The 14,037-nt window shown below is 46.0% G+C and overlaps 1 protein-coding gene across 2 annotated transcripts in view; it reads right to left on the bottom strand.

Moving 5' to 3' along the window:
- Positions 1-2,808: 2,808 nt before the first annotated feature.
- LOC147024069 (protein-glutamine gamma-glutamyltransferase K-like) overlaps positions 2,809-14,037 on the bottom strand; it is a 37,982-nt gene continuing 26,753 nt past the window's right edge. The window contains exons 12-16 of one of the 2 annotated variants that reach the window (XM_085890242.1): positions 8,802-8,955; positions 7,627-7,953; positions 5,385-5,545; positions 3,788-3,924; positions 2,809-3,461 (exon numbers count right to left, since the gene is read on the bottom strand). In XM_085890242.1, the coding sequence (XP_085746368.1) occupies positions 3,320-3,461; positions 3,788-3,924; positions 5,385-5,545; positions 7,627-7,953; positions 8,802-8,955 (921 nt within the window). In that variant the 3' untranslated portion in view covers positions 2,809-3,319. The remainder of the gene's footprint in view (positions 3,462-3,787; positions 3,925-5,384; positions 5,546-7,626; positions 7,954-8,801; positions 8,956-14,037) is intronic. The other variant, XM_085890243.1, reaches the window with a different exon arrangement.

The following is a 14,037-nucleotide window of genomic DNA, read 5'->3' on the forward strand; positions in this document are numbered from 1 at the left end:
GCAACAACTACACCGCGTAGAACAGGATCTCTTCTAAAAAAATTAATACTACCTCAACATTATACCTCAACATGACCTTCACAACAACAACTACACCGTCTATAACAGGATCTCATCTGACAAAAAATAAATATTACCTCAACATTACCTTCACGACAACTACCCCGCCTAGAACAGGATCTCATCTAAAAAAATTAATACTAGAAGCGAACGTAGAATTCTTCTTACATTCGCTTCTGACTTTACCGATAACTTGTTGACAACTGTATACGCAATTTCCGGTTACTTCGGCCTGCATTCGGGATCAACGATCAAATAATGTAAATCACGATTAAAAATTATTTTTTGATGATGCGGGAGATATCTTTATTAAAATCAGTGGAGGAAATATACACCATGTCTGATATTATCTGGGTCTTTCATGTCTCCGACGATGCCTTTATCCTCCGGCATGCATCGCTCCCCATGCCAAAAACCAGAAACAAAAAAAAAACCAGAAGCAAAAAAAAAACGGAAGCAAAAGGGTCATAGCCAACGACACGGATTCACAATTGCCAGGGTATTGTGTTGTTTTTGTTGTTTCCTATTCTCTCATGTGCACACGTTAAGTAATATTCACAAGATAGAAATAAAACCCAGTCGTGTTTATACACCGCACAGCGTTTAAAAACAACCGGAAGCAAAAGGTCATAGCCACGACACGGATTCCAAATTCTAGGGGTATTGTGTTGTTCTTGTTGTTGTTGTTGTTTCCTATTCTCTCATGTGCACGCGTTAAGTATGAAGCTCACTGCGTTCGCGACTACTTCACCAAATATATCAGTATCCGGGTTGAAATCCAAAAGAAAATGGGCTTTTTATGAAGCATTGTATTTATGGATCTACCCTTGCTGGGAAGGCGGCAGGTGGCAGCTCGGGTGTTTATAATTTACTCGTGCATACCCGTACGTTTGTGGCCTGCCAAGCGAGTAGTTTGTTCTTCATTCGTTTCAGCTGCACAACGCCTTGCCTCGCATTCAGTGTTGTCTGCCAAGCGAGAAGTTCGTTCTTCATCCGTTTCAGCTGCACAACGCCTTGCCTCACATTCAGTGTTGTCTGCCAAGTGAGCAGTTCGTTCTTCATCCATTTCAGCTGCAAGACGCCTTGTCAAGCGAGCAGCTCGTGCTTCGTTAGATTCCATTGCGCGTGCATGACACGCAGATTCATTCCTTCGCTGGCGTAAATGGCGACTGGATTGGGGTATTGTGTTTAACAAATTGAGAAAGTACAGAAATCGAGAAAGAAAGAATACAGTAAGTCGATAAATCGAGAAAAAATGGAGAAAGAATACAGTAAATCGTCACTATCTGGAAGTCCAGAAGTTAAGTCCTCACTCTCCGGAAGTTCGCATATCACAGTTACGATTATTCGCAATTTAGTTTTAATGGCCAATTATTCAATTAGCGCCAACGTATTTTGCCTTTTCGCAATGTCATCGCAAGGAAAAACACAAAGAGAAGTGAAGAGAAAAAAAACAAACAAAAACACGTACGTGTAAAAAAAAACATGTGCAAAAAAAAACAACCTTTCAAACAACCACACAGGCCGTTCCTTCGTTCTCGTAAACGACGACTGGATTGGGGCATTGTGTTTATCTAGAAATGCGCATAAGAAATCGAGAAATTATTAGAATACATTGTCATCACTATCCGGAAGTCCATACGTTGTAACCCGTAATGGGGAATGTGACCGAGGTTCTCTTCCCCATCGGCCACGCCCACGCAGCAACGTGTCTTGTCATTGGTTGGTAAATAAATGGCCATAACTTGGGAAGCACTTGTCCGATTAATATCAAACCTTGAAAAGGCATATCCACAGGGCCCCAGCAATATACCTGGCAAGTTTCAATTATATTGGACCAGTGGTTGTCGAGAAACAGTGGTCACAGACACACACACACACACACACACACACACACACACACACACACACACACACACACACACACACACACACACACACACACACACACATTGCTGGAATTATAGATAGATGATTAATGAGAAAAAGACTGTTTAAAACCCCTATTTAGGTACACCTTGGTATGTAATGTGATCATATAAAATTTCGTAGTGATTAACCTGAGGGGCTCAGAGGAGTAGGGTCACAAACAAACAAACAAGATATTTCACATTTATATACATCTTCTTCTTCTTCTTTCGGCTGCTCCCGTTAGGGGTCGCCACAGCGGATCATCCATTATGATCCGCATAGTGATTTGGCACATGTTTTACGCCGGATGCCCTTCCTGACGCAACCCTGGTCGCCTCTTACGACACAGGGATATGGTACACCTATTTTAACCGGGGTATACACCGGCCCAGTATACTGGTACTCATTTCGCCGACCTCGGAAGGATGACAGGCTGAGTCAACCCCCTGGTGTATTAATTCAGTGGCCCAACGGGGCTTGAACTCGGGACCTCTTGGATCCCAAGCCGCTGCCCTAACCACTGCGCCAACACCAGGCTCATATTTCACATTTATATACATATTTGTGTTATAAGACATATAAATAACTGAAAACAGTGATTGGAAGTTGAAAAATTAAGCTCAGTAACATTTTATGATTTACTAAATAATAAAAGTACTGTTAATTATTTCTGGTCATTGTAAGTCTTAATATTACTTTCGATGCATCACACAATGATATGATCACGTCTCCAAAATTCTGGGAATGGATAACTGGTCTCTCAAAATCTGGGAGTGTTTAATCACCATGGTGAAATGATACTTTTAAGGTTTATGGCACAGTGCATGACAAGTATGCTAATGGAATCACAGAAGCTTTATTACATTCCAAAAACCAATTACAGAATTGGAAGTGTTTCCACCAAAGGTAATTTAGACCAAACTAGTGGCCCTAAGGATTGATGTCTGCGGTATTTCCGTAATCGAGCTGGTCTTCCTGTACTTTAGCACATTGGGGCATACCGAGCAAGCGACCAGAAAATTGGTGAAATGTATTCATCATTTGGTTAACCTATTATGATCATTCAACACTCTTCACTGTCCTCGCAGGGAAGTGGGTACAGCTTTGTGATGATCTTGGATGTCCAGATTATAACTTCACCCGTTCTTCTTCATATTAAATAATAGGATGTGAACAACCAAAATTGTGAGAATTAGGGTTGAAGAGTTGATGAAGGATACATATTGGCACTATTACAGATAAACAATGAAAGGGGTGTGAAGGTGCCAAAGACATGCAAATGGAAATGAGTGATGAGATTGAATTTAAAATATGAAAGAAGAAAGAAAAGACCTGATACAATTATAAACTATGAGTGTACAATGGTGGTCGCCTCGCCATGAACAAGGTGCAGACGGGAACAATGCAGGCTTGCAAGGACCTTGAGGGCCCCTCGTCGTCGTGGAGTGATTCGCTCTTGCAGCCGCACAGTGCCACCTGCCGCGATGGATCTGGGGTGTAAAAATAGTGTGGTCTTCACTCATATTTTCAACAAAGATTTTAAATCTTTGTTTTCTGAACACATGCCACAACCTTTCACTCTTCCACCTTCTTTCCCATAAGTTGCCTTTTCCTGACTTACTGTGGCTGATTTTTTTTTTTTTTAATCTTCTGATTACAGTATTTTAAAACAAAGTTAGTCATTCAATTTCTTCTGATTGACGATTGTGGCTCAGCAGTTTGTGTACAATTCAAAGTGTGTATTGAAAAACCAATGATGACAAATGTGAACTCTGGATGGCAACTTGTGCGTGAACACATAGACTTTGCACCAGACCTTTGTTGGATGCGGCGGCTCTCCTGTGCTCCCGTGGCTTCAAAGAGGAACTCAACATCAGTCAGCTCCTCAGGAAGAGGGTTGTGGAAAGTGATTTCTATCAAGATGTCACGTCCCACAACAGGCTCACCGAGAACCTGAAAGTGCAATAGTTGCAGAAAGGTGATCTGCAGTCCTCATTTTCATGCACTTAAATCATTTTAACAAGGGAGAACAAAGAGCTTCCCAAATGGTAAGGAAACATATTTGGATCTATAAATGTGTATATATATATATATATATATATATATATATATATATATATATATATATATATATACAAACATACATGTACACACACACACACACACACACACACACACTCATGTATATGATGCAGATGGGCCAATCCACCGTTGGGTTAATGAGTGTCGAGAAGTGTTTTAGGCACCCACAAAAAAGCATTATAGGCTCTATCTGTCTATCTGTCCAGGACAGAGCTTCAAAATCAAAATCACCACCATTTTGTTTGCTCCACGTTGGCCGAAGGCTTCAGGCCTCTGGTGTACATTTGAAGACTGAACAATGTGTCTTCTATCGTGGAATAAAGGTGTGTTTTGAGAAAATAAAGGTAGATTTTGATTTAAATTCATGTAGAGAAAATGAGGTAACGCATATTTGGTTCGGAGTGATCGAGGCAGTGGTCTGTTATACACCACCAAAATAAGGAAGGTATGTTCTCATAATGCAGAGGAAAGAAAATGGTAGAGTCTTTCACAAAAAAAAAATTGATTTCACCCGAGTTTTCAAGACTGAATTGTGTGCAAATGCAGGATTTTATGAACAAGCTGTATTTCACATGTGAATGGACATGTAATTCACAAATTATGTGAAATAAATAAACATACGTGGGTCGGCAGGAATCGAAAGCAGATTTTATTTTATTTCTTTACTCTTCCCAAATGTGGTGAAAACGCGATGATTCGACATTGTCAGCGACATGAAATATACCGGAATACTGAGATCGGTGTTTATTGACGAGTAATGATAGGGATTAAGGAGGTTCCAAGAAAGACAACATCAAGCTTGGTGATTGTGATGACACCATATTATACACGTAATGATCCACTTAAGAATGCCTTCACTTTTATGAGCGGGAGTAGAGGAGGTGGGGGGTAGTGGGGGGGGAGAAATAAAGTTTGGACAGAGTTGGGAGGGAGAGATTTAGGCTTTTGGGTGGGAGGGGGTCAGTCGTTTAGGACTTTCCAGGGGGATTGAGGAATTGGAGTAGGGAGAGAGGGTTTTGGACTTCGTGTTTGATTTGGGGTGGGAGGGGGGGGCAAAGTGGGGACAGAGAGTTAGGAAAGGAGGATAAGGTTGAGAGAGGGGGTTAAGTTGAGGACTTGAGGAAATTTAGAGTTCTTTGTCACTTTTGTTTCACATTGTAACAGGAAGATTTTTTTTTATTTTTGACCATTAATATATTATTTCAGCTCTGTTCATTATTCACAAGGAAATCTCCTTACATGGAGAATCCAAACTGTTAGATTGTGCAAGACCCTCTAATCAGTATTATCATGCAGGATATGTTTAATTAGCATAACAAAATCTTGCTCACTTTGATGTTGAGCTGAGGTAGCCGCAATCGAATGGTCTTCTGTTGCATGATTGGTTGGTTAGTTTCAGCCACACGGCCCGTTATTGTGAGTAGCATCGCAGCTTGGGTAACCAGCAATGGGCCATATTCTGAATAGGGCAGTTGTAGCCATGTAGTGATGCCTGTGAGAGGAACGATAAAGAGGAAAGTTGGAATCCAGGTAAGACCGAGTGAGAGGTGTTGATGGACAGGTTACCAAAAGCATCCTCAGTCAGCTGGGTTCGGTGGCCTGAACAGTCGTGATTGTTGTTGTAAAGATGAACATACTTGGCAAAAGGGAAAGGTTTAATTCCTAAATCCTTTGATATTTTACTTGAATTATCCAATATTTCTTCTTATCTTCTGCTGAAGGCTCACTACCGAGGGCTGATATGGTGGCTGCAGCCAACCTCCAAAGGATAAGTGCAATTTGTTTGTGATCCAGCATAAACTTCCAATATCTTTTCAAATGATACAATGAAATACTGTATTTTCTCAACTATGTCCATTTTTATTTGTCTTTTCTTTTGTTTTCATGTTTGAAATGACCTCATTTTTAATGCTGTGCATTGTTCCTCCACATCACTATTAGCATCAGGCATGTTTTGAGGAATAAACATGAGAACAGAAATGCGAAATGTATATATTTATCCATATTAATAAATGTCAGTGTGTCAGCGTGTCAGTGTGTCTCCTCCATAACTCCAAAACCATGAAACCGAGGAGCCTGAAACTTTGCATGGATACCAATGGAACTCCAAGGAAGTGTGAGGATGAAAATTGGATGTTTGAGTTAATTAAAACACACATTTTGAAGATAATTACGTCCTTATTCAATTATTTATTTTATCATGCATATCCCCAGACACTTCGCTCCCCCTTCGATGGGGTCTTAATTCGGCATTTTTTGGGGAGGGGGGACTCCTCAACAATGCTTCGACTTGGAACAGGCCACAATGATTTCTTAACGATAAAGTTTTGTTTTTCACTTTCCTCGCTTCTATGATCGAATGCTTAATCAACATAGCTATGAATCGCTAGATACATTGCAATGCTTATAAACACCTGGATACACCAGCATTAATGGCTTTATTTCATTTCCGCACATGCAATAAACTTGAGAATCTATGAACCTGAGTTGAATAAAAAAAAAATTAATCTCCAGATTTGAACTTATCAGCAGTTCCGACGCTAAAAAAATAGTGTTCATTTGTCTAATTCCGAAATAGTTTGATATTTTGGGTGTCTCTGGGAGGTGTGTAATGTGACGGATTGTTGATCGCTAGTCACTTGCTAAGCCAGCTGTTCCTCATCAACCTTTTTATTGGAGTGCTTCCTCGAGTGCATAATGTACTTGGCGAGCACTCTACAATATTCGCACTATCACTGAATACTGTATATTTGATCAAGTTGAACAAAGTTCAGGGGCCACTTGCCTGTGTTGGCCCCACTATGTTGTGTGGTGCATCGGGTGGTGGCTGGCTCATTGAAAATGGGCAATTTTATTTTACACCACGTTTCCCCTTTTTATATGATCTTCTTTTGGCATCGCCCCCCACTCTTCCTCGCTCTTCTCCGTTCCTGGCTCCACCTTTCCTCACCCCTCCTAGCTCCCTCTCACTCTTCTTCCCTTTTCCCTGGCTCCCCTTCTCCTCCATCCTCTCTCTCCCTCCACTCCCTCCCTCTCTTCCCTCTGCCCTTTCTCCCTCCTCTGCCTTGTTCTCCCTCCCCCTCATCCACCCTTTAGTATTCCCATCAGCGAAGTAACAGGTTGTACTTGCAAGAATAAAATAAGTGCATGAGTGGAAATACAGTACAAATACAGAGTGGAGTTTCTCGAAGCCCTTCAACAACAGATGAACCAAAACTTGACGCAAAGGGGAAAGGAGAGAAGAAACAAATGAATCGAAGGAGAATGCGGTTGTCCTGTTTCGAGAAAGGGGATAGTTTTGTTCAGTGTGAGATAACTGACATTTTTACATGGTATTGCTGAAAAATGTACCTGATATCAAGATTGAACGGGTCGAGAAAATGTCAAGGTCATGCTCCGGACCCGCTTAGCATGTGACGGCTAATTGAATTAAAATCGTGTTTGCTCTCATTTGTGAGTGATGGTGACAATCAATAACAAGACAAGGTGGAGAAAGGTGGAAGGAAGAAGATGTTAGGATGTATGCTGTTGTGGAAGTGGAAGAGAGATGTTGCCTTGAGATGCCAAGTCAACCTTGCTCTGGTGGCACTTCCACATTGAAAGATTCCTTGTGTGCACAGCCGTGCACAACGCCGGTGTAGTACATGATGTCACAGCGCACGTGCAGAGTCACGTGACGCCAAGCGGATTCACTCGCGCTGGCCACGTGTAGTCCAACCGTGATGTCTCGGCCCATTTCTGGGATTCCGTGCACGACGATTGTTAACGAGACGTCATCTGGCTGCGGACGCGGTTCAGTAATGGGCTCTCCGACTCCCCGTTCAAGCAGTCTGCCGTACAGACCCGGCTTGCTGCCATAACGGCATGCCATCTCCACGGCGATGCGTTCTTTCTCTGAACCTTTGGTGGGAAAACATTGTTCAGTTCAGTGTTGCATTTGGTGGTCAGAGGGATGGAATTGGCTGAGCAGCAATTAATAAGCTCAACCAAGATGCAGTTTTGAGTTTTGAGTTGATGATCAAGCCAGATTTGACATGGATCAGGGATGGCTAGAAAGATCAATCATGAACACAAAAACCAATGAACTATCCCTGATGCCCCATACATGCAGAGATCAGAAAGAGTAATAACTTATGGAGATACAAGCAAAGTTTGACTTCAAAGTGAAACAGGAAAACAATGACTCCCGATATTCCCACGAATCCCACAACACATACCACTACTACTATGCCTCATACTCCTCATACTCCTTCCTCTGATCCTGTGGAATCAGCCAGTCAGGACTGATATTCGATTGAAGGTAATTTTGGCAGTAGTTGGTAATTTGGTCAGGATGACGGCAACAACTTGCCTTTTCTTCATGAAAGTTCCCGCCGGATCTTTAAAATTCACCAATGAGCAATGCTGCCAGATGGAACACTGGGCTTAAAGTTCATTTGAGGAAACAGTGCATGTTACGATGCAATGTTCTGCTTGAAATGTCCCAATCTGACAGTTTACAGTCAGGATGGGGGTGGAACCCAGACAAGACAACTCAAAGGTAAGAGAATGATCTCTTTTTTGTTGGATATGAGTGCCTTTGTGCTCTGTGTCATCCTGTCACATGAGAGCGAGCCAGGAAATGCAATTCCATTCTCTATGTGATAAACTGCAATAATATATCATGTTAGATTGGGTGAACCTGAGACGGATTCCAATACAAGTGGAAGAGCAGTCATTTGATTTGGATCAGGGTTATGGTTAGGTACCTTCAGTGTGCTTGTACTGATGTGTGATGTCTTCTCTTTCATCGGATCCGATGGCCTTGGTGCTGATGTTAACGCCAACCACGTTGCGATCCACACAGATGGCTTTGAACTTCCCATCATCGCCCAGCTGCCAGTATACTTTGTCGCTGTTTACCTACAGCAACCACAACAAGAAGATAACACTGTTTGTCATAGAGGAAGATTTAGGCAGGAAGACAAATTTAAATAGCAACAGCAGCTTCTCCAAAGTCAATCCCTGGGCTGTTGCTCAGGCAGCTGGGTTTTTGTATTCTAGGCTCAGGGAAGAGCATAAAACCAGTTCATGGAAGAAGAGCTGAGTTTCTGCCTTGTAATCTCGTGCATGAAACACAGGCAGTCCGAGAAAGTCCCACTTTGTAAACTTCGCTGATTTGGTAGTCAAAATTGATGCATCATTTGTATTGGTTTAAAATGGAATGACATCAACAACCAGAAAGCCTCACCAATCGAGGCCATAGGTTAACATCATGTATGCAGGACATTCATCTGAGAAATACAACACAAACTCATGGTTTCATGGAATTCCCAGAATTTTCAGAAAACTTCATTGTATCCTTGGGAGAGTGAAGGGAAGCAGATAAGTCCCAACATACATTGTAGATGAATGAACATATTAGAACACGAGCAGAAAACGCAACCGGGTCGTGAGATCGAGATTAAGGGAAAGATTGAAGTGAAAGCTAATCGCTCTTCCACAAGCCGAGAGCATGGATACCTATATTAATAAATGGCAGTGTGTGTGTGTGTGTGTGTGTGTGTGTGTGTGTGTGTGTGTGTGTGTGTGTGTGTGTGTGTGTGTGTCAGTGTATCTCCTCCATAACTCCAAAACCATGAAACGTAGTAGCCTGAAACTTTGCATGCACACACAGAAAACTCCAAGGAAGTGCAAGAGTGAAAATTGGATGTTTGGGTTAATTAAAACACCCCTTTTGAGGATAATTAACGGCATTATTTAATTATATCCTTTATCAGGCACATCCTCGGGTACCTCACTCTTTGGAGGCTTAAGGCCTATCCGAGGTAACTTTGCTGGGGTCTGAAGCCGCCATGTTTTTTGGCCTGCTCAACCATGTCCTGACTAGAGAACATTGTACTTTACGGTACTTCTACATATCGACGGTCCCCTGTGCCAGTGCGCATGCGCAGCCTGAGCCGGAGCCAGGGATGTTGTGGGTGTTTCAACCTGTTCAATACTTGTTTGATTATTGTCGTTCCACGCTAATAAAGTGGTCGAACAAATTGAACTCTGTTCTTATTTATAATCAAACAACTTGATGCAGTCGAGTAAGGATCGTCGGTGCTGAGGAGGACACGACTGGGTGAAAACGGACCACGAGAACATCGACAGCGAGTTTGGATTTCTCGGGTACTGTACCCAATCTTCGCACCCAGGACACTGTACACACGTGTGCATCACCGAAAATAGAACGTTTACTCCAGAATAACTGTTCCTATGGCGCCGGTGGAAGCAGAGTGCCCAATCGAGGGTTGTGACTATATGGCTACACACACAGAGGCGGCAGTGGTGGCGGCCATGTTGAGTATACACGCCACTGTGCACGTCGCCGCCCCCAGGGCGGCGAGCTCGAATGCCAAGGTGGAGAAACTCAAGCGTCCCTCCATAGCACTGGCCGGAACGGGCGAGGCCTGGTCGTACTTCATAACCCGCTGGGGCGAATATAAAACTGGTACTAAGCTTGTCGAACCCGACATGGTCACGCAGCTACTGGAGTGCTGTGAGGAGGAGCTGAGAAAGGACCTCACTCGTGCGGCGGGTAGGAGCCTCGTGGGCAGCAATGAAGAAGACGTCCTCGCCGCCATGAAGGCGCTAGCCGTCCGGACGGAGAATACGATGGTAGCTCGAGTGGCCCTGTCTAACATGCGGCAGGGACACGAGGAGCCTGTCCAGTCGTTTCACGCCCGCATCAAGGGGCAGGCGGACACGTGCAAGTATGAAATGAAGTGCACTAAGGCGGGGTGCGATCAGATCAACGACTTCACGGAAGAGATATTGCGCAACGTGGTTGCCCGTGGCATCGCGGACCAAGCAATACAACTTGACCTACTCGGTGAGAAGAACCAGGACATGCCATTAAAGGACATGATAGAGTATATCGAGGCCAAAGAGTCTGGAAAACGCTCGGCATCACGCCTGCTTGACACTCAGAGCACGGACGCGATCAGTAGTTCGTATCGGTGGGGAAAGCAACAGGACGTCCGCGCCAGAGTAGGAGCCAGGCCGGAAAAACGGAAGGCCAAGCCCGAAGGAGTATGCATCTACTGCGGCGAGGTGGGCCACGGCAAAACGCCTCAATGGCGCGCCAGACGCGCCGAGTGCCCCGGATACGGTAAAAAGTGCCGGAAGTGTGACCGCCAGAATCACCTCGACAAGGCGTGCCTGGGTGGCCGATCGGCAAGACCCCCATCTAAGGAGACCGACGGGATGTACGACGAGCAGAGGGCAGCCTTCGTCGAGCTATGCACGGTCACCATGGCCAGCACAGAGGACGAAATGCGCGTGCTTCCCCTCGCTCACCACCTGTACGATGATCTGTGCGATAAGTGGATGAAACGCATATCCGACCCGCAGCCATACGTCAACCTCACTCTCACCAACAAGCGCGAGGATTACAAAGCGCTGGGTTTTAACCTCCTGAAACACACCCGCGCGGTAACCCTACCCGCTATGGCAGACATGGGGAGCCAGAGCTGCCTGATCGGCATTAAAGTCGTCCAACAAATGGGCCTGAGTACCGAGGACCTCATACCTGTATCCATGACCATGAAGGCCGCAAACAACAAAGGAATTTGTATCCTTGGAGCCGTGGTAGTCAGATTCGCCGGTAACAGTGACGACGCTCGGAGATTGGAGACGCGCCAAATCGCGTACGTGACGGACTCTTCGGACCGCATATTCCTCTCCCGCGCGGCCTGCATGGACCTGGGAATGATCTCGGACAGATTCCCGACACTCGGAGAGGTGAATCTGACGACCTCAGAATTGTGCGACTGCCCGCGACGCGCGGAGCCGCCGACCAAGCCAACCGCACTCCCCATGCCAGCGACCGAGGCCAACAGAGAGGCACTACAGTCACATTTACTCAGGATGTATGCTCAGAGCACATTCAACACGTGCCCACACCAGCCACTACCGAGAATGACCGGCCCGCCACTACGTCTTATGCTCAGTGAGAACGCGACACCGGTTGCCCACCACACTCCCATCTCCGTGGCCATACATTGGCAAGATGAGGTAAAAGCAGGCCTCGACCAGGACGTTCGGCTCGGCGTGTTGGAGGAAGTACCCGTCGGCACGCCGGTGACATGGTGTCACCGCATGGTAATTTGCGCGAAAAAGAATGGCAAGCCGCGACGCACCGTCGACTTTCAGGCCTTGAACAAGCATGCGTTCCGCGAGACCCACCACACCCAATCCCCGTTCCACCAGGCGAGACGCGTACCTAACGGGAAGCGCAAGACAGTATTCAACGCATGGAACGGTTACCATAGCGTCCGCCTACACGAGGACGACTGCCACAAGACGACCTTCATCAATCCATGGGGGTGCTACGGGTACCTATCTGCCCCACAAGGGTATATGGCATCGGGGGACGGTTACTCACGACGATACGATGAGATTGTCGCGGACATTGGTAACAAGACCAAGTGCGTAGATGACACGCTACTATGGTCAGACACGATTGAGGGGAGCTACTTCCAGGCGGTCCAATGGCTGGATATATGCGGCCGGAATGGAATCATCCTCAACCCAGAGAAGTTTGTCTTCAGCGCACCCACTGTGGACTTCGCAGGCTTCACCATCACCATGACTGACGTGCGACCGTGCAGCCGCTACCTGGAAGCAATCCACGATTTCCCACAACCGCGTAACATCACCGACGTCAGATCGTGGTTCGGGCTTGTCAACCAGGTGGCATACGCCTTTAGTATGGCCGAACGAATGCAGCCATTCCGGAAGCTCCTGAAAAGTGGAGAACGTTTCCAGTGGTCCATGGAGTTAGAGGACATATTCCGCGAGTCGAAAGACGTGATCGTACAAGAAATCGAACACGGTGTCCGCATATTTGACAAAACTAAGCCAACATGCATCGCCACGGACTGGTCGAAGGAGGGAATCGGATTCTGGTTGCTTCAAAAGCACTGCCGATGCGTACCAGTTAGACCATTCTGCTGCACTGATGGATGGAAAATAACCCTGGTCGGCAGCAGATTTACACACGCGGCAGAATCCAGTTACGCGCCCATAGAGGGTGAGGCTCTCGCAGTCGCGGACGCCTTGGACAAGGCGCGCTACTTCGTACTGGGCTGCGAGAACCTGATCGTTGCGGTAGACCACAAACCACTGCTGAAACTCCTTTCGGACAGAGCACTTGACGACATACCCAACCCCCGCCTCAGGAACCTCAAGGAGAAGACCCTGCGTTATCGCTTCCGCATCATATATATCCCGGGCATGAAGAACAAGGCGGCAGATGCCATGTCGCGCAGGCCGGTCGGCACCACGCGACCTCCACTCATGAACCTTCCAGATGACAATGCCACCATAGCGACCCACCTCCAACCAAGCACGCACACCGACGTCCTTTCTCTCCTACGCCAAACTGAGCCGGAGTATGACGACGACGTCGAGGAGGACAACCTGGCATGGTGTGCCGCGGGCCTCGAATCATTGCGATCAGTAACATGGGATCGCGTCAGGGAAGCCACCAGCAGCGATGGCGATATGCACATATTGGAGGGAATGACAATGAACGGCATCCCCGACTCAAAAATCGAGATGCCAGAGACAATTCGCGACTATCACCAGCACCGCGAGAACATTAGATCGACAGATAGAGTGATCCTATACAAGGACCGAGTAGTCATACCACCCTCACTCCGCGGCGATGTGCTGAGCGCCCTACACGCTGCCCACCAGGGTGTATCAATGATGACCGCCCGCGCAAAATCCTCTGTATTCTGGCCAGGCATGTCGGCCGACATCAGCGCCACTCGGAAAAACTGCGAACACTGCCACCGGATGGAACCATCACAGCCTGGAGCGCCACCAACTCCACCTATCCCAGTCGTTTACCCCTTTCAGGCAGTGTGCTCGGACTTCTTTGTACACAGGGGTGCACACTACCTTGTGACGGTGGACAGATACTCGAACTGGCCGATCATCTCAAAGTCGACG

This window comes from Eptatretus burgeri, chromosome 7, assembly GCF_056783735.1.
Source record: "Eptatretus burgeri isolate ZD-2024b chromosome 7, Ebu_testis_v1, whole genome shotgun sequence".
Classification (NCBI taxonomy): Eukaryota; Metazoa; Chordata; class Myxini; order Myxiniformes; family Myxinidae; genus Eptatretus; species Eptatretus burgeri.